At 63.6% G+C, this 19,081-nt stretch overlaps 1 protein-coding gene across 3 annotated transcripts in view; it reads left to right on the forward strand.

The window, feature by feature from the left end:
- RBFOX3 (RNA binding fox-1 homolog 3) overlaps window positions 1-19,081 on the forward strand; it is a 142,633-nt gene that overhangs the window by 117,061 nt on the left and 6,491 nt on the right. Inside the window, exons 3-8 of one of the 3 annotated variants that reach the window (XM_088028105.1) lie at window positions 4,528-4,782; window positions 10,985-11,122; window positions 13,073-13,126; window positions 13,958-14,050; window positions 15,512-15,572; window positions 18,775-18,828. In XM_088028105.1, the coding sequence (XP_087884231.1) occupies window positions 4,561-4,782; window positions 10,985-11,122; window positions 13,073-13,126; window positions 13,958-14,050; window positions 15,512-15,572; window positions 18,775-18,828 (622 nt within the window). In that variant the 5' untranslated portion in view covers window positions 4,528-4,560. The remainder of the gene's footprint in view (window positions 1-4,527; window positions 4,783-10,984; window positions 11,123-13,072; window positions 13,127-13,957; window positions 14,051-15,511; window positions 15,573-18,774; window positions 18,829-19,081) is intronic. The other 2 variants (XM_028112743.1, XM_028112745.1) reach the window with 2 other exon arrangements.

Below are 19,081 nucleotides of genomic sequence, written 5' to 3' on the forward strand. Positions count from 1 at the left end.
GGACACTCATGCCTGGCATAGAACAGTCAAGGGGAATGAAACAGGACATGAGGGCCCAGGAGGAGAGGGTCCAGGTCATGCAGGGCCAGGGCGCCATGCTGGCACTCTGTATTTTACTCAGAGAGGACTGGTTGTAGGGGCAGGGGCAGAAGCAGAATCTGGGGGAAGTCATGGGGGTCAGACCTAGGTGGGAGCAGCAAGCTGGCCGAGATGGTTGGGTTCTGGGTACATGTTAAAGGTGGAGCGGATGGGACTTCCTGCCTGACTGTTTGGAATGGACAACAACAGAGGGGTCACCCCAGGTGCAGGGCTGAGCACTGGCCTGTGGGCGGGGGCACCTCAAGGGAGGCAGATTTGATGGCGACAACGAGGAGGGAAGCAGGAGTCCCCTCAGGGGTAGGTCAAGCTCGAATTATGTATTAGGTGCGCAGACGGCTGGCTGTAGTTGGAATTCTGGGGAGAAGTCCAGAATGGAGACACAACTTGGGGATGGTCAACATGCCGTTGGTATTTTTAAATTGAAACTAAGAACCTTAGTTTTAGCCACATCAGAGAGGGTCCAAAGACTGGGTTTTGGGGGCCCCCAACATCTACAGGTTGGGGAAATGTGAGGAAACGGTAACAGTAACACAGATGTAGAAGGAACTTCCAGTAAAGCAGAAGAACCAACAGAGAGTGGTGTGACCAAGCCGAGAGAGGAAAGCGTTTCTAGAAAGAGGGGTCAGTGCTGCTGAGGGACCAGGTCCGGTGGGGTTTTCAACATGGCAGACGTGGGAACTTTGACAAAGGTAGTTTCAGGGAATGGTGCCAGGGAAAGCCAGTTGGAGTGGGGCTAAGAAAGAGCGGGAGTAAAGGAATTGGGGGTTGCAGATCAAGGCAGCTCATTCCAGAGACTTTGTTCTGTAGGGAAGCAGCGAACTGGGTGTGTAGGCTGAAGGGGCCATTGGGTCCAGGGGGTTCTCCTGTAGATGTTGGAGGCCCCCATCTGTCTATTCATCCCTCCATCCACCATCCATCCATGCACACATCCACTCATCTGATGTGCATTGAGACTCTTCTCTGAGTTCAACAAAGTGCTGTGCTGAGTTTAGGGATATGGGAGCAGAGAGTGAGTGAGTGGCCCTCGTGCTCTGGGAATTTCCAGTCCCCTGGGGAGCCAGATATGTTCACAAGCTGCTCTGAAACAAGGCCAGCTGAGACAAGGCCCCAGCCTAGCAGGAGGAGTCTGCTTGGCTCATGCCGCAGAGCCCAAGCCTCTCTTCCACTCTGGCCGCCGCAGACCGAGGAAGGAGGATGAAGCACTTCACGCCCTCAGGTGCACCTGATACCCTCTGCTTTTCCGTCCAAGGCTGGTCCAGGGGCCCTCAGCCCGAGCTGCACGGCAGAACCTCATGGGGAAGTTTGATCGTAAATCCACTCAATTGCCCTGGGGAGGGGTCCAGGCGTGGGATGTGCAGCCAGGGTGCGGGCCACTCACCTGAGCACAGCCACCTCCAGCGTGGATGTGGAGGAGACACACAGGGGTGATGAGAATCTCCCCCAGGACCCACCAGATCACACTAGCTAGGTTTTATTCTGCGTTTCTCTGTCCGGGCACGGTGATGACCTCTTGCAGATGAGGGAATTTGTTCAAAGACAATGAATGGTCACCCAGGGCCACCCGGTGGCTAAGGGGAGCCCTCCCTGTGTATCCCAGGCTCTATCTAACTCTGCCCCTGAGCTGTGAAACCTCACACCCCCCAGGCCCCCCATGAAGGGCCACAGTCATGCGTTCAGGAGCAGAGGTGAAGATCTGAGAGCCAGGCAATCTGTGCTGCTATCCCCGCTCCTCCTGTATCTGCCTGACAAGTCACTCGGTCCCTGTGCCTCAGTTTGACCAGCTGTGAAATGGGCGCTATTGATCGCTTGGTGGGTTGGAGGGGGATTCAGTGAGTTAGTGTGCAAGGCAGAGAGCTCTCTATGCTCAGATGTGCTGATTTATTATCACGTCCCAAATGGCCCCGGATGCCCCATCTCCCAGCTGCCTCCTGCCCAACCCAGACCCCTTCAGACACGGGCACTCGAGCCCCAAACCCACCACCCTGCCATCCCACCGTTGTGTTGTAGGTTCCCTGGTGGTCTGGGCTCTGCGCTCCAGCCCGGGGAGCCGCCGCGGTGGGAGTGGCGGCTGTCACTAGTCCCGAGGGGACCCAGGGAAGAGGGCGCTGGGGAGGGGTAGGGGGTGGGGTGGGAACGAGCAGATAGAAGAGCCCCTCCTTCCTGAGCCTTGGAAGAGGGGGGAAGTGGGGGCCCTGGGAAGATGTGAGTTGGTGTAGGTTCTAATCAAATATTTATCAGTTAATTGATCTCTCGAGGCTGCTGACAGCTCCCTCTCCCTTACCCTCCTCCTCTGCCTCATCCCTCCGGCTTCCCTCACCCCTTGCCCTGGCCTCTGTCCCTCCCACCCCGGGGCCTCCTCCGCCTCCACCAGCTCTCACCTCCCCCAACCCACCCCTTCCTCACCCTGCACCCTCCCCTTCTCCTGCCCAGTAGGTAATGGGACTTTGTGGGCTACTTTGGAGCGGGGCGGGGGGGGCAGTCCAGCAAAGGGTGTGCACTCATGAGCGTGTGTGATACACACACGTGTTTCCCTCCCACTGCCTGGAGCTCAGATGCTGCCCCAGCTTCGGGCTCTGCAGACAGAGGGTGGCACAGAATTTTCTGCTCGTGAGGCCACCGCTCAGCAGGGTCAGGGGTCACCCCAGGATTTAGGGGCAGTGAGAGCAGGGGCTAGCTCTGGGGATTTAAAAGGGCTGGGGCCCCTGGCAGAGAGTTGGCCTCAGGCCTCCTGCCACCGGGGAGCTGGGCAGGCAGACAGGTCGGTCAGTGGGGGACAGGGCCCTGGGCTGCAGGCAGAACACCCAGCCCAGGTCTTGTGCACATTCACCAGCACCTTACAGGAGGCCAGGCCTCTCAGGTCACCTCATGCTCTGGGTAATTGTCTGCATTCACTCCTGCCCTGGACGGCAGAGCCCACAGAGGCTGGGGGCTGCCCATCCCGCTCCACTCTCCGCCAGAGCCACGGGCCTGGCACCGCCCCCCCCCAGACACCTGATAAACAGTTGTGGGGTGAATAAGTAGTAAGCAATGAAGAACAGAGCAAGACCGGGCATGTTCTCTGGAAGGAGCCCCCATCTCACTGGGGCATGGGCAAGGAAACAGACCTCAAAACATGCCAAGGCCAGGGTGACGGGGGCAGCGCAGGAGTGCGTGGGGTTCCTCCTTGGTGAGACTGTCCACGTCTGTGCAAGAGTCCTTCCACACTGGGGAGATACTCAAGTGAGGGATGGCACCTGTCCTTCCAGATGGTGGGGACACTGTCTCCCGAGGACACCCTCGGAAGGTCAGAGAGTGCCTCACCTGCTCAGAGGGGCTGCTGCTAACCTGCCCTCCCTCCCAGCATGTATCCTCAATGGGGAACAACAAGTGGAGAAGCCAGAACCCCACCCCTATTCCACCCCCCCGACAGCATGAGGACCCTTGTCCCTTCTCTGGGGCTGAGGGGCTTTCTCCCAGGGCTACAGCAGGGGTTCCCACAGGTGCCCAGATTGCTGCAGGAGGTCTGGGGTGCGCATTGCCGACAAGCTCCCAGGTGAGGCTTCTGGGTCCAAGCGCCCCATGGGAAGAGCCTGTGCCCTGCCACGTGGCTGGGACCCTACCCCAGGGCCATGGCTTCTAAAAGCCCCTGGGGCAGCAGGCCTTCAGGGACGGGGTGGGGTCTTCTGGAGATCTGCTTGGGGGTCTCAAGACAGAGCTGGAACCTTCCATGCCCCACAGACAGCACCTCAGCTTCGGGGCCATGATGGGGGCCCTGTGGTGCCAGGCTCCCAGTTCTGTGGGACCAACTCTGATCATCTTCCCTGCAGGCTGTGATGATGTTCTCCTTCTCCTGCTTTACCAATGGGAAAAACCGGGGCTTGAAGCCTTCATAAGGGAGGAAGGCATGGCTCTAAGGGACCCCCATGCTGCTGGCACGTTCTGTATCTTTTTTTTTTTTTTAAGATTTTATTTATTTATTTGAGAGAGAGAATGAGAGATAGAAAGCACGAGAAGGAAGAGGGTCAGAGGGAGAAGCAGACTCCCTGCTGAGCAGGGAGCCCGATGCGGGACTCGATCCCGGGACTCCAGGATCATGACCTGAGCCGAAGGCAGTCGCTTAACCAACTGAGCCACCCAGGCGCCCGGCACGTTCTGTATCTTGACGGGATCAACTGGGTAGAGGGTCCACGGGATCACATGGTGTTACTTCTTAAAATTGCGCGAGCTTAATGTGGGTCTGAAAGTATGCATCGGTGGTCTCAAGCCTGGGCTCCCCAGGCACCTCCAACGGCTCAGATCTGGTGCCCCATGTCGGGGAGTCCCCCACCCCCACCCAGAGGGTCTGGGCCATGCTTCTGGAAACCCCCGCTCCAGCCTGCAAGCTCTTGGAAGGGGGCAGGGTCCAGGTCCGCCAGCCGTCTAACCAGCCTGCTCTCTTTCCCTCGGCAGGGCAATCAGGACGCCACGGCTCCGCCTGAAGCGATGGCCCAGCCCTACCCCCCTGCCCAGTACCCCCCTCCGCCACAGAACGGCATCCCTGCCGAGTACGCACCACCCCCTCCACATCCTACGCAGGACTACTCGGGCCAGACCCCGGTCCCCCCGGAGCACGGCCTGACCCTGTACACACCAGCACAGACCCACCCCGAGCAGCCGGGCACCGAGGCCAGCACACAGCCCATCGCCGGTGCCCAGACAGTGCCGGTAAGGGGCCCCACGAGCCCAGAGTTTCAGGGAGCAGTGCCCGCCCAGAGGGGAGGCTTGGTGGGGCAGTGAGGGCCCGCACGGGGGCCTCCGAGATGGACAGGCAGGTCCTTGCCGCCTTGGAGCTCTTCATCTAACACCAGGCACGGGGTGGCCGGTGACCCCGATGGCTGCCCGACCCCCTGAGTGGAGCCTCCCAGCTGGGCCGCCAGCAACCCGTCCCTGGGAGGTGGGGGGGAACAGTGTGGCCTGGGTCAGGGTGTCTGCACAGGCGGGGGCAGGGCGACGGGAGAGGAGGCTCAGGGCCCCTCGCGTGTCTCGGGTGGCAGGCACGGCGATCATTTCTAATCACTCGTAATCTACCTGCTTGGCTGCTCTCCAATCAGAGAGCCTCACTTATGTGGTTGTAATGTGGCTCCAAGGAGAAAGTGCTGAGCCACACGCTTCCCAGAGGCTCCCGGACAGCAGAGGAGCGTGGCGAGGGGCGGCCGGCTGGAGTGGGCGTCCCACGACGCAGCCCCTCCTGGGACCCACCAGCTGGCCCCACCCCTTCCCCGGCCCTCCTCCCCACCGTCTGCGTGCGCCCACCCCTGCCTCGACCTCTGGCCTTCGGCTGTCCCCCGCTGGCTCCCTCCCAGTGCAGGCTGGCTGGGGCTGGGCAGGAGGCCAGCAGCCTCCCGATGGGCGCCCCCCTCTGTGCTCCCTCAGCCGCCCTTCCGGCCTGGCTCCCAGGCTGCCGTGGGGACCCAGATACTACCCACCCTCCCTGTGTGGATAGCAGCCCCCCAAGCTCTCTGGGGAGAGAGCCCACCCAAGCTGCCCACTGGGCTGGACCGGCCCCTCATGTGGGGGCCAGCCGGTGCCCTTCCACCCTGCGTGGAGCGCCGCCAGCAAAGTCAGACCTTTCCACTCCCCACGTCCCAGTGTGGGGAGTCTCCCGTAGACCCGTAGACCCCCCCCCCCCACCCGGGGTTCCTGCAGCTGCAAGAAGCAAGGCCCGCGGGCCATCGAACTGGGAGCCGAACTGTACTTCTGGGGCCGCTCTGCCTCCGCTTTGGCTTCCTCAAACCCACGGCGTGGGTGTGCTCAGAGCAGAGCCGGAAGCGCTCGGCGGGACCGCATCACGGCCGGTGGACGGCGTCCTTCGGAAGGGCTCCGGCGGACAGGGTGTATCCGTCCAGACCTCCCATGACAAGGCCTCCTCACGAACAAAGGGTGAGGCTGGGAATTTGCCCTGGATCGAGTGCGGGAGACAAGGCAGTCACACTGGCAGGTGCCATGGGGGAGAAGCAACAGCGAATGCCTACGCCATAGAACGAGCCGGGAGACCTCCTGGACACCGGAGTGCCAGGTGCAGCCAAACCGCGAAGAGCATGAAGCCTTCCTCCCCTCGACCGACGGTCGGGGGGACCCTACCGTGCACCATGCACTGAACCAGCACTGGGGGGGCGCGGGCGGGTACAGGGAAGAGATGACCAGCCCTGCCCTGTGGTGTGGCCACCAGTTCCCACCCGGCAGGGACCTAAAAGTCAACAGGGGCCAGTCGCGGCCTCCATGCCTGTGACAGAATATGGGCCCAGGAGGGGACTCAGGAGTCCCAGAAAGGATTCGTCCCAACTGAGAGGTGGGAGTCTCACTTCTCCGGCCAAGTGCCTCCTGAGGAAAGCGCCTGGACCCAACTGCGCCCCAAGCCTGGTCAACGGGGCCGCCTTGCCCTTCCTTTGAGCAGCCCGGGTCTCTTCAAGTCCCGCAAGCTCGTCGGGGTCTGTGGGTCTTCCATCCGGGGATACAGAGGAGAGACCATTCCTGGCCATGCCTGGGGCCAGATGAGCCCCTGCAGGCTCATCTGGAGACGCAGAGGCCGCGAAGACACCCAGGCAAAGACGTTGGCCACCACTGGATGGCATGGGCGCTCAGAGCCTGGGTATCGCTACAAGCACGGGTGTCCCCCCTCGGGAGGAGCCGGAGAGGGCAAGGGCACCCCATCCTGCTCTAAGATTCCAGTAGCCACCTTCTTCCCAGAGGAGCTGCCCGGTGCTCCCAGCTAAAGCTGAACGCCTCCGCACCGGGTCAGCTGTCCCATGTCCCATCCTTGCATGAAGGCTCCTCAGCTCACCGAGGCGTCCTCTCGGCCCTCCCCACCCAGGCAGCCTGGGGTCCAGGTGGGACGGTACAGGGCAGCAGGTGGTGAGGGCTACGGCTTCTGTCCAGACCTGCTGTCTCCTGCGTGTGGATTCTGCTCGTCATCTCTGGCAGAAGCGGCGGGGGGTGCCGTGTGGGACAGCAGCTGCTGATGGATCGGGGCCTTCCTCACTACTGTGCAGGGACCCACGGGTACAGACTGGGGACCACCTCCCCAGAGTGCTCATTCGCTCAAGGTCACGCAGGTCCCCTGCAGGTGCTCTCCCCACCCACCTGTCCTCCCCGAATCCTGGGACAGCCAGAGGGGCTTCTACGCTCAGAAGCTACTCCCACTCTCCCCCTCTTCCTCTGCGCCCTGAACCTCCCAGGGCCTGTCCCCTGGGCCTCTCCCCTCCCCAGCGAGCAGGTGCCAGCGCACAGGGGACCAAAGGCCACACGGTGCAAGAGATGGAAAGACACCCCCCAGCCCCCCCACCCACTCCCCCGCCACCGGGGGTGAGACCCGGCTGTGCACCGCCGCCATGCTGGCCGGCCAGGGGCAAGCGGGCGACACCCTCGGTCAGCATCAGTGCAACAGGTGCGTGGCCGGCAGAGAGCTCTTAGAATATTCTGTCGCTCAGAGTCCGAAGTGGGAGCGCACAGCTCTGCCCAAGGAAAGGCTGCCCGTTATGACAAAGACATCGTCATAAACAGACGGCTCGAGGCCACACGTGGAGATGGCCTCCCCCAGGCGCACTGGCCACCCAGCAGAGCTGAGCCACGTCTGGCGAGCGGGGGATGGTCATTACATGCGTGTCCAGGAGCCTCTGGGGGAGCAGGCGTGAGGGGCTGCAGAGAAACATTTCCAGGATCTCTTCCTCTTGTCATATCAGCAAGCCTTGGATCTATCCAGCCACGAGGCCATCCTGCTGCCCGAGCCCCCACCGGACCCCCCAGCCATGAGCCCCTGCCCAGGGCTCTCTGGGCCTCTCCCTGTGCCGAGTAAGCTCGGGGAGGCCCAGGCACGGGGGGCTGTAGGCTCCTCTGACGGTGGGGGATGCGCTGGACACATCTGGACCTTGCCCCTGGTCCACCAGGGGTCGGATCCTGGCCTTGAACGGGGGTGGGGGGAGGGGGCATGATGGCTCAGGTGACAGGGACAAGGAAGCAAAGCCCCTGTGGCCAGCTGGGGGAGGGGAGGGGTGACTGAGGCCGGTGGGGGGTAGGTCACTGTTTTCTTTTTCCCTGCCTTTGAGCACTGGGGGCAGAGGTTACTTTAAAAGAGAAAGAGGAAAGACAAGGGGAGTCCCAGGGAAAGGCCCCACAGGCCGGCCCCCTCCCCATCCCTGCCCCTCCTCGCCCGTCTGTTCACACTGGGGGTTTCTCCACACATCTTACGATTTTACAGTCACAGAACCCGTTCATCTGCCTCTGTCCGTAGCTGTGCTGGGGGGTGAGGGGGCTCCTTCCGAGTGCTTGTGCTCTGGCCCCACTTACAATTCATTCCACAGGGCCCCCCCAACACCCCATTCCCCCTCCTTGCCCTCAGCTGGCTCCCCTCCAAGGCTTCCATGGAGGGGTCTGCAGCACGGGGGGGGGGGGGTGCTGGGACCCCCCCCCGGACGTGGAGACTCACAGTGGGCCCAAAGCAGAAGGGAAACCCAGGAGGCCCGGACGTTTGCCTGGGCAGCGGCCCCCCACGGCCCCCAATGCCCGGGGCTCCGTGGGTGCTCCGGGTGCGCTGGCCGAGCTGACCGCTGCCCTCTGCTGGTCCGCAGTCAGCATTACATGCCCCTCTCGGACTGAATTCCCAAATTCAGGGTGACTCCTTTAGTCACCTGCACCCAGGAGCTGCGGCGGGATTGGGTGTATGAGATGCACTGGGTGGGGGCATGGTGACAGAGGGCACCCTGACCACTGCACGGAAGAGCCACACTTTGTCGTAACCAGAGGGTGGGAGAGTCAGCAGGTGCACGGCGGGTTCTGCTTGGATTCAGGGGCGCGGACGAGCTTCTGGAGGTCTAGCGCAAGCTTGCTCTCTGCACGGAAGAGCGGGACCAAGGGAGAAGGAAAACGGGGGCGCAGGCGGGGCTGTTGGGCATTCGCAGGTCCCCGGCTTCACAGGAGGAGCTCCCGGGTGTCCCTGAGGCACCCAAAGGCGGCTGCCCGGTGTTGCCTCCGTGGACCTGCCACCCACCCCCACCCACCAGCGGTTCCTCCATGGATGCTCCAGTAATCTGGCTCCTGGGGCTGGTTGGTGACCTCCGGGCCCAGGTGCTGCATCACCTCCAGCCCCAGCCTGGAACGGGCATCACTTGGCAGCCCGATAGGAGGACTCCGAGAACACACACTCGTCAGAACCAGGGCCACCCCTCAAAGGACGGCCACCCCACCCGAAGAAGTCATACACGCCCCAGGTGAACAAGAGGACCGTGGCTTCCAGCCATGCCGGGGACCGCACACCGTTGCTGCTTCCTGACGTAGGAGTGCAAACCTGAGTGTTAGGGACCTTTGAGCAGGTGCTCAGCCTCTCTCACCAGCCCAGGAGCTGATGACGTCCACTCCCCTCACCTCTGGCATCTGCTGCCTGGGAGCCTGGTCAGAGGCCTCCTGGCTGAGCGCCGGAATAGGGGAACAGGCCCCTCCTTCCAGAGAGGATGAACGGATGGCCATTGAGGGCAGCCACTCAGGAGTCCGCAGACAGACCTCCTGCCACTAGCCACCCTTTGGGCTCCATTTCCTCGGCCTGGAGGAGGCCTCGGGCACAGTGGCCTGGCCCTGCTCACCTGCCCTAATTCCGGGAGGCCTGTTGTGCCCATCAGCACTCCTTTGCTGGACCGCAAGGAAACCCACCAGAGAGTGGCTTAAGCAACGCGACGGTTCTCCGAGACCCAAGGGAAGCGGACTCTGGGCGTCTCCCCTCTGCCGGCCTGTCACTGCCGGTCAGCTGCCTGTGCTCTCAGGCCACGTGGGGGGCCACGGCCACCAGCACTCGCCCTCGTACAAATTCCAGCGTGGGCCTCAGGGGAGCCTCCCGCCCCTGCTCTCCAGGCGTGTCGGAGACACTCGGGACTGCTGTGCTGGAGCCGGGGTACGCCTCGTGCTCCCGGCCAAGGTCCCACCGTCCCAGAAGCAGACCCTGGACAAGGCTCCAAGTCCAAGCAGAGGGCCAGGGACGTGATCCCAAGAAAACGCTGACAGAAGAGTGGGGAACTGGGGCAGGCGAGCAAGGAGCAGGGAAAGGCACGTTCTCAGCCTGTCGGCCCCCCAGGGACACGGGGACAGAGTGGAGCCCCGGAGGAGCCCCAGGCGTGGGTGCCGGGCCGCCTGTGCACCTGCCGTGTCTGTCAACGGCTAAGGGCCACTCCCGGACACTCGCACTTCGACAGGCCGCGCCAGCGAGCTGAGCCAGCACGAGCCTCGGGGCTGGAGGTGGGCGGTGCTGGTGTGTCCCCGTGAGCGCCCGGCGTCCGGGTCACGGTGACTGAGTGGCCACCTCGGCCCATCGTTGACCGAGCGCCCGCTGCATGCCTGTGGCACGGCGGCTCAGCAGCGACAGAACCGGGCTGACGGCCAGCCGGGTGGTGATGGCGGCCTGTCCCTGCAGAAGTCCACCCAGGGGAGCCTCACAGGCTTGTGGCCTCGGCGCCCGTCCTGGCCTCGTCCTCACGGGGGCTGTGGGCTCAGAGGTCCTTGCCTCGCGGGTCCCCCGTGCTCCCAGCACTTAGACCGTGTCCGGCCAAGGGCACACCCAGGACTTTGATGATCGTAGTAGTCGGTGGAGCTGAGGGACCGTTAAGGTCAGACCTGTGGACAGGGCCAAGCCGGGGGAGTGGAGACACCCCCAGCCCCGGAGACCTTGCCTCGTGGTGGCGGCCGGCGCAGCCCGTGCAGAGGCCTGCCGGTGGGACCTCCGAGGTTGCGAGGCGGTACCTAGTGAGAATCATCCGCCCAGAACCCCCCCCCGATCCCAGCCCCAGGACGGGGAGGTCCAGGGAGTTGGGGGACCTGGCCTCTAGAGCCTCCCCTCCCGCGGGGTGGGAGCTGAGGGGCACCTCACAGCCCGGTGCTCTGCCTACAGCAGACAGACGAAGCGGCACAGACGGACAGCCAGCCACTGCACCCCTCCGACCCCACAGAGAAGCAGCAGCCCAAGCGGCTACACGTCTCCAACATCCCCTTCCGGTTCAGGGACCCCGACCTGCGGCAAATGTTCGGGGTGAGTGTGTGCGGCCCCCCCCGGCTCCCACCCGCCCCTGCTCCGCGCCCCCAGGATCCCACAGCCTCCTGGGACCAGCCCTGCCCTGCCCTGAGGCCACGGGATGGGCAGCCAGAAATCTGCCCCCCACACCGCCCCACCTGTGCTCGGGGCTTCTTAGGGTCCCCGCGGGGCTGAGGCCTGTGCCAGACCCCATGTGCCCTCAGAGGCCACCTGGAGGGGCAGCTCAGTCCTCTGCCGCTCCTGCGTCCTGAGGGGCTGAACACTGCACCTCTCTGCGCCTGTGTCCATGGGGCTCCGGGCAAATGCTTCAGCCGTGGGAAGCCAGCCCAGGCTGATTGGCTCCCTGGATTCTCCCGGTCGGTTCCTAGATTTTGTGCTTTAGGATTTTGGCCAGCTGCTGTGTGGCCATGAGAACCTGCAGGGCAGGCCTTACATCCTGTGGCTACTTTCTTGCCGCTTGACCTGAGCGGCACGCCGGGGCCGAGGCCCACTACGTGCTGGGCTGCCCCACGGGCGCGGGGGGGGAGCGGGCGGCGGTCAGGCTGTGCGTCCGAGAACAGAGCGGTCACAGAAGCCTCGTGCGCCTGGCCCACGGTTTTTCCCGCACCCCGTACCCTCTTCCCCACGGCCGGCACGGTGCCCACCCTCACCCCTGCCACAAGCTAGGCAGGCTCTGGCCCCTGAACCCAACCCTGCCTTCACGCCACCCACCGCCCAGATGGGATCCATCAAAGGGGAGGTGCCCTGAGGGTGGCCTCGGATGGCCCTGGCACCCACACCTCACCCCAAATAGCCACCCCCCTTCTTGGAGGCCAGGCCCCATTGCACGTGGGGCTTAGACACAGTGAGGGGCTGATGGGATTTGGAATCATCAGGATTCAGCTCCTCTTGCCTGGGCCAGGCTGCTGCCAGCCTCCTCAAGCCTGGAGCCCCACTGAAAGCAGCCTTACAGAGCTCACCCTGACCGGGGACCTTGTCCCCATACAACGGGTACCAACTGGCGTCAGCTCATCTCGTCCCCACACCGGGGCGTCAGCTCACCTGTCCCCGCACCAGGGCGTCAGCTCACCTGTCTGCATACTGGGGCGTCAGCTCACCTGTCCCCGCACCAGGGCATCAGCTCACCTGTCTGCATACTGGGGCGTCAGCTCACCTGTCCCCGCACCAGGGCACCGTCCTCCCTGTTTCAGCCTTCATCAGAGTTGGGATTGCAGTGCTGTCTTGCTCCGTGTCATGTCACTGCCCCCTTTGACACCCGTCAGTTACACACACTGGAGGCCTCAGGACAGGCCGCTGGGGACCCGATTGCAGGGATTTGGTTTCACAGGTCCACGGTCTCCTGTGACAGTGAGAGAGCCAGGGCTGCCCTTGGGGGTCCTGGGCCAGTGATGGGGGAAGGGGCCAGGCCCAGCATCGGGGCCTGCTGGCCAACACATCCCAGACAGGTAGAGGGGTTTGGGGTCAGTGCTGTTCCACACCCCACACAGCCCAGCCCCGGATAACACAGGCTGCTGGCTGTATGCGGTCCCTCCACGGCACTTCATCTCTCCCAGGGGCTCCTGCCCCCCTCCCAGTACCTTACCGTTTGGGAAGAACCTATCCATAGTCCTTTACCCTTTAGGGTGAATTAGAGGTGATCCTCCGTAACTTGGGGCAGAGTCCAGGCAGGGACTCGGGGGGAGGCTGCCCCCTTCCCCGGTTCTCAGCCCCCACTTGGCCCTTAGACAGGCAAGGAAAGCTCTCTTCATGAGAACGTGGGGAGGGGTCTCCTGTCCCCAGACCCTGCCACACCAAGAGCCGCTCCTCTTCCCTGCGGAGGGCTGGGTGGGACCGGGCAGCAGGTGAGGGTCTCCTGGGAAGCAGGCATGCCGGGAGGGGGGGGGGGGGGGGCCGGCACTCCTAACCCACCCTCCCCTGTCTCCCCACCTCCCCTCTCTGTCTCTGCAGCAATTCGGAAAAATTTTAGACGTGGAGATCATTTTTAACGAGCGGGGCTCCAAGGTGGGTGCCGCCCAGAGGCCGCCACCATTACAGCGCCGGCTGTAGGTCCCGCCAGGCTAACGTGTGAAATGTGCGTTTCCTTCCTGGAGAGCTTCGCGCCCGAGGACCCCTGAGCTACACGGGTGCTTGTACTCCCCGCTCCTCCGCCCCTCCCGCCCCCGCCCCCGCCGCCTGTGTTGGTGCCGCAGCTGCTGCGCTCCTTTCTCTCCAAGCTGCCGGGACCTCTCTGCCTGCGCCCGGGCCCGGGCCCCGCCCGCCGAGCCGCTCCTCCGGGGGGCGCCCCCTGCTGGCCTGCCCGAGAGCTGGCCCCGAGGCTCGAGGCTCGGGGGCGCGGCTGCAGGGTGGGCCGCGGGAGGGGGCCCGGCAAACACCAGCCCTGCTCCCTGCTCAGGCAAGGGAAGACCCCCATGCAGGCTCCTGGGGGGAAGGGGGGTGGGGCTGTCCCCAGGAGGTCCTGACCCCCCCCGCCCCCCTTGCCCCCCCAGGGGGCATCAGGGTGACAGTCCTGGCCCCTTGGCCGGGTTAACATCTCTCTTGGCGCTTTGGCCTGTCCTCTGGGAGGTGCCAGGCGGTCAGCTCAGGCCGGGCTCGGGCCAGGCCAGCAGCTGCCCCCGCCTGGGGCCCCACCCTTCCTGGGCATCCTGCTGGTGGCACCAGGGCAGGCCTCTGGGCTGCCGACCTCTCCTTCAACTCACCTGACTCAGTCCCTCTCTCTTTCTCTCTCTCTCCCCCTACCCTCTCCCCCCCCCACTGTCCCGCCCCCCCCCCACTCCTCCTATGTTTTCCTTCCTCTCATCCTCTCTCTCCGTGTCTGTCCTTCTCCGCTCACAGGGTTTTGGGTTTGTAACTTTTGAAACTAGCTCAGATGCTGACCGAGCCCGGGAGAAGCTGAATGGGACGATCGTAGAGGGACGGAAAATTGAGGTGCTCAGATAAGTGCGCTGCGCAGGGCGTGCCCTTGAGAACTGCCACTGTCGCCCAGGTCCCCCTCCCCCGCCCCTCGGCCACCCTGCGGAGAGCCGGGCCAGGGTCCCCGGAGCAGGGCGGCAGGGCGGGGAGGGCAGGGCCCCGCCAAGGCCAGAGCCCAGACCATCTCCTGCCAGCCCTCCTGGGCACCCAAGGGCCCCCCCCTCTGCTTTCTGGAGGAGGCTCCCCAAATCTGGGAATCAGCCAGACCCTGGGAGGAGCCCCGAAAATCATGTGTTTGAGGCTTGGCAGCTCCAAGGACCACAGCCAGCTCAGTCTGTCCCCCAGCTGGGAGGTGCTGTTAGTCCGCCAGGGAGCAGCAGCCGCCCCCTGTCCTCCCCTCCCCAGCTGCCAGGAAGGGACCTAGCCCCGCGGAGCAGCAGAGAGAGGAGGTCAGGGGCCCCCTCTCAACCCCCCTTGCCCCTTTTCTGGTAGGCTCCCCATCCCCCCCCCCGCCCCAGTGCAGCAGCTCTGGGTATCTGGGAGCTGGGCTCCTGGACAAGCAGGGCAGTGAGGGGTGGCCAGAGAGGGGAGGGGGTCCGCAGCAAGTGCAGAAGAGAAGTGGAAAGGCCTGGGGGCGGGGAGGGCTTCCAGAAGCAGAAGGGGTCCTGGAGGCCCTGACCTCGGCCAGTGGTTCATGCCCAGTGGGCACCTGAGGATGCAACCTGAGGTCCAGGGGTTCACACTGCACGTGGGAGAGGCAGAATGAGCCCGACTCCTTTCCCGGGTTCCACCACCTGCCCTGTTCTCTACTTCCTTCCACACAGGCCTTCCCCCACTGCCTTTCTACACCCCAGCCTGGCCCTCCAGGGGGAGGGTCTTAGATAGCTGAGATGGGACCCACCCCCTTGGCGCCCGCCCGCCCCCTCTCCCATCGGCCTTGCTCCCGAGGGGTCCCATCAGGAACTCTCTGCTGGCCTCGGGAATGGCGTGCCACCCCCATGAGAGGGGTGCCCACAACTGGGAAGGCCTCAGCAGCCAACAAGGGCACAGAATGTCTTGGGGGCCGGTCTGTCAGTTGGGCTGAGAGCACTTTGTGGAGAGTCCACCAGCTAGCTTCTCCAGTGGCCTGGGGTTGCCAGAGAGAGACTGGGGCTTGGTTTGTGGGAGCAGCACATGAAGGGCAAGAACCAGCGGGCCGGACATGGTACCTGAGCCGGGGGCTGGGGGAGCAGTGGTGGCCAAGGCTCCCTGGAGTGGGGGGGCAGCACAGTGGAGAGGGGCGGCCTGGGAGGAGGGCAGGCCAGGGTGGGGGGCCAGGCGGGCAGCAGAGACTGTCCTGGGCCTTCCTCCCAGCCCCCAGCCCCCCTCCATGTGGCCATGCACAAACAGTGCAGAGCAGGACCAGGGTGGTCAGACGCCTGCAGGGAGGCCAACACTCCCCTCACGCTCACCTTCCCCCTCCTTCTCTCCGGGTAGGTCAATAATGCCACAGCCCGTGTCATGACCAACAAGAAGACTGCGAACCCCTACACTAACGGTAAGGCGCCCAGGACCTCGGGGAGGCCACAGGGGCGGTCAGCACGGACACGGGCCCTGGAGGAGCCTCGGCCGCTAGAGGCCCACCGCCCTGGATGCCAAGTGCCCCCTCATGTCCCAGCTCCGCTGGGGCCGCCCACCCCACCCACACAGTTGGCAAGACGCCTGGGCCTTCCCAAGCACACAGGGCACCCAGAAACCACGTGGACAGGCTTCGGGCACAGTGGGTGTGGCCACTTCCTGGATTATTACTTAGTTTCTAAGCAGTGAGGGAGCGCCTGGGCTAGAGGTACTCAATCTTCGGTGAAAGTGAGGGTGATTAGGAGAGTTCCCCACCCCCACCGTGGAGACACTGGAAGGTTGAGGCCCCCACGGGAGCCTTGCCGTCCATAATGCGCTTCAACTGAGTGGTCTCACATGCGCCGGACCCAAGCAGAAGCCGGTCCTCCTTGAGGACAGAACCCCGGAGGCTGAGTGGAGGGGTGGCCCTCAGCTGCGTGTCTTGACTCCACCCGGCAACGCGGAGGGGTTTGCGTGCAGCCGGCAACGCCCTGGGGCCCCTTTGAGTTGGTCCCCATCCCAGGGAATGGCAGCCCTGCTCACAGTCAGGATCAGTCTCCCTGCGGGGCGGGGGCTTGGCTTCTCACCCCCCAGCCTTCCTGTCCCTGTGCGATCGGCCACACAGGGACTCAGGTGACAGGCCGGCAAGGGGCAGGACATTGGGGGCGATCTGCCGCGGGACCCACCAGTAGGGCCTCCCTCTGTGCCCTCCTGGAGCAGGACAGGGGTCTGGTTGAGCCACATTTAGGCTGGATTATTATGCCTCCCATCCTGCTTTCCTGAGGACTATGAAAGCTCAGTTTTCCTAAAAATCTGGGGGTGCCTGACTTTGCCAGTGTCCTGAACTCCCGTTGAGTGCTTGGCACCGGAAGGCAAAGTGGTAGACAGACATGTTTGGAGGGTCAGGACGATCATCAGGAGCCAGATGCCCTCTTCACCCAAGAGCCACACGCCCTGCTGTCTGACCAGGCCTGAGAACGTCAGGAAGCATGGAATTCAGAACGGAGTCCACGTCTGAACCACTGCGTTCCTGGCCCAGGACGGGCACAGAACCAGCACTGCTCGCACAAGGATCAGCTGAGGGCTCACAGCAACAGTCTCACCGAAGCGTCCTCACTGGCCTGAGCAAGAAGGACAAGGGCCGCAGTGGGCTGGCCCCAGGTTCTCTGTGGGCTGACAGTGAAGTGCAGCATGCGGGCTCTGGTGGCCTGGGAGTGTGGCTTGAAGACTCTAGAACACTCCAGAGCCCTCAGAAATTCATTGGTTGTGGGGGGAGAGGGGCAGAAGTGTCCACCGTCAAGCTCACCAGGTTTGACCGGGTGTTAAGACTATTTACAGAAGAAGCAAAGGAGACACCCAGGAGGGTCTCCAAGCTGCCTGTCATCTGGGGTCCCACACAGTGAAATGGGACTGGAAGCAATGGGTAGAGGCACCAGGAAGCCAGAGTGACAGATAAAGACGCCCAGGATTCCAGAATCGGCAGGTGGATGTGCCAGGACCATCTCAAGAGAAGTCCCAGCTCGAAGAATGGACTCAGAAAAGCCACTGGGTTGGGGCCCAGGGGAGGTGGGCTCGGGTCATTGCTCTAGGACACTGCTCCGTCATGGGTTTTTACTAAGAAGACTACGTTCTTGGGACTGGAGTTCTTTTTAGGCGATGAAACATTTCTTCCCTCCTGATCTGGGATTCAGAGAAGGTTCCAGAGTCTCAGCATGAATGTTCAGACACAGCCACACTGGTCAGGTGATGTTGGAAGGGGAGGGAAGGTGGCCACAGTCTCATGGGAAGTGGAGCATGGGCCCCCAGGAAGAACACGGTTGCCGACACTCTGTCCTGAATGCCTTCCGGCCACCCACCCAGCAGTGGGGATGTTAGAATCTGGGTATGAGGCCCACAGGTAGAGTCTTGACGCTCACGGCCTGGTCTGGCCCTTTGCCATGCTCTCCAGAGGTGTCTTGCTAGCCGGCCAGTGGGCTCAGTTCGTTTTGTCCCTCTTCACAAAGTCAAGAGAGAGATGGAGCTGGGCCTTCAGGGCATCCTGCAAACATAAGACCAGGTACACTGAGGGGGACAGGGGGCTGGGCTTGGTCCAATATACCGCTCCCAGCCCATTCCATCTGAGCTAGCGCCTGGGGTCAGAGCCCCCTCAAAGCCAGCTGGTGTCCATCCCCAGGGGCCTCAGATGGAAGCAGGCTTCACTCCTGCACCTGGGTCCCTGGTGGGAGAGGAAGACTGGCCCAGAAGCGGAGGGCCCTGAGCCAGTGGCCTGAGCCGGCCCACCTGCAAAGGGGGAGAGGCGGCGGCTGCCAACAGCTAGGGGCCAGGGAATGGCCAGGAATGTGCGTTTGGTTTGGATCTGGCTCTGCCACTTGCCGTCTCTGGGCTGTGAGGCTGCTGCGCCTCCCTGAGCCTCCACTTGCTCATCTGGAAAACGGGAGGGTGTGACACCCACCTCATTGACTGGGTTTAGAACAGCGTGGCACATGGTGAGATGCTCAGGAAATGTCATTATTACCTCGAATCCCAAGGCCCTTTCCTGCCCAGGAAGCCGTTCCGTTGGCTGCTCTGGGGATGGCCAGGGCTGGACTGGGCAGTGGGGAAGGAGCTCCAGCCCGGGACCGAAGCTGTGGGGCAGGAGGTGGGAGGGGTCTGCGGCAGAAGCCCCGCCCCGCACGGCAGCCTCCCACCCTGCTGGAAGGCAGCCAGGCCCCCACCGGGGACAGCTTTCCGGTGCCTGGGCTCTGTCATGTGCTGAAGCGGGGGCGCCGCCAGACCCCTCATCCCGGCTGTGGGCCTGCAGATGTCCCTTCCTAATTCCGGCGGAGACTGCAGACTCCAAGCTGCCGGGCTGGGGCCCCGGGCAGGCTGGGGAGGGCCGCCGTTTGAAATGAATCACAAAGACAGCCAGGCAGACGGGTCAGGAGTGACTTGGTCCCCGGCATTTAGGGAGCAGAAGGTCAGACCCGGTGAGGCGGCAGCATCCCGAGTGGGGCCGGGGTCTCCTCTGCTCACCCTGCCTGCAAAGGGAGGCGGTCCGGCCAGCCGTCTACAGAGGCCCCGCCTTACGTGGGAGGCCCCAGGATAGTGTGAGGTGGGGAGAGAATGGGGAAGACGGTAATTGGGGTTCTTTGCTTCTCTTCTAGGCTGGAAGCTAAATCCCGTGGTAGGTGCAGTCTACGGGCCTGAATTCTATGCAGGTACAGGCGGGAGCCTTCCTTCTGGGTGCGAAGGGCCGGGCGGGGGGGGGGGTGGGAAGCGGTGTGGCCAGAGGGCGTGGTCAGGGGGGAGGCGTGGTCTGCGCGTAGGCAGGTGGGTGTGGCCGGGCGGGGCGTGGTCATGCGGGTGTGGTTGGGCGGGGCCAGGTGTGTCTGCGCCCAGGCCGGGCCCTTGGGCCTACGCTCGCCCTCTCTGGGCCTTCCCTCTCACCGCCTCTTCTCCGGCCCCCTTTCC

The sequence above is a fragment of the Eumetopias jubatus genome, unplaced genomic scaffold (genome assembly GCF_037043125.1).
Source record: "Eumetopias jubatus isolate StellerSeaLion01/CBP00866 unplaced genomic scaffold, mEumJub1_p1.0 scaffold_10, whole genome shotgun sequence".
Taxonomy (NCBI): Eukaryota; Metazoa; Chordata; class Mammalia; order Carnivora; family Otariidae; genus Eumetopias; species Eumetopias jubatus.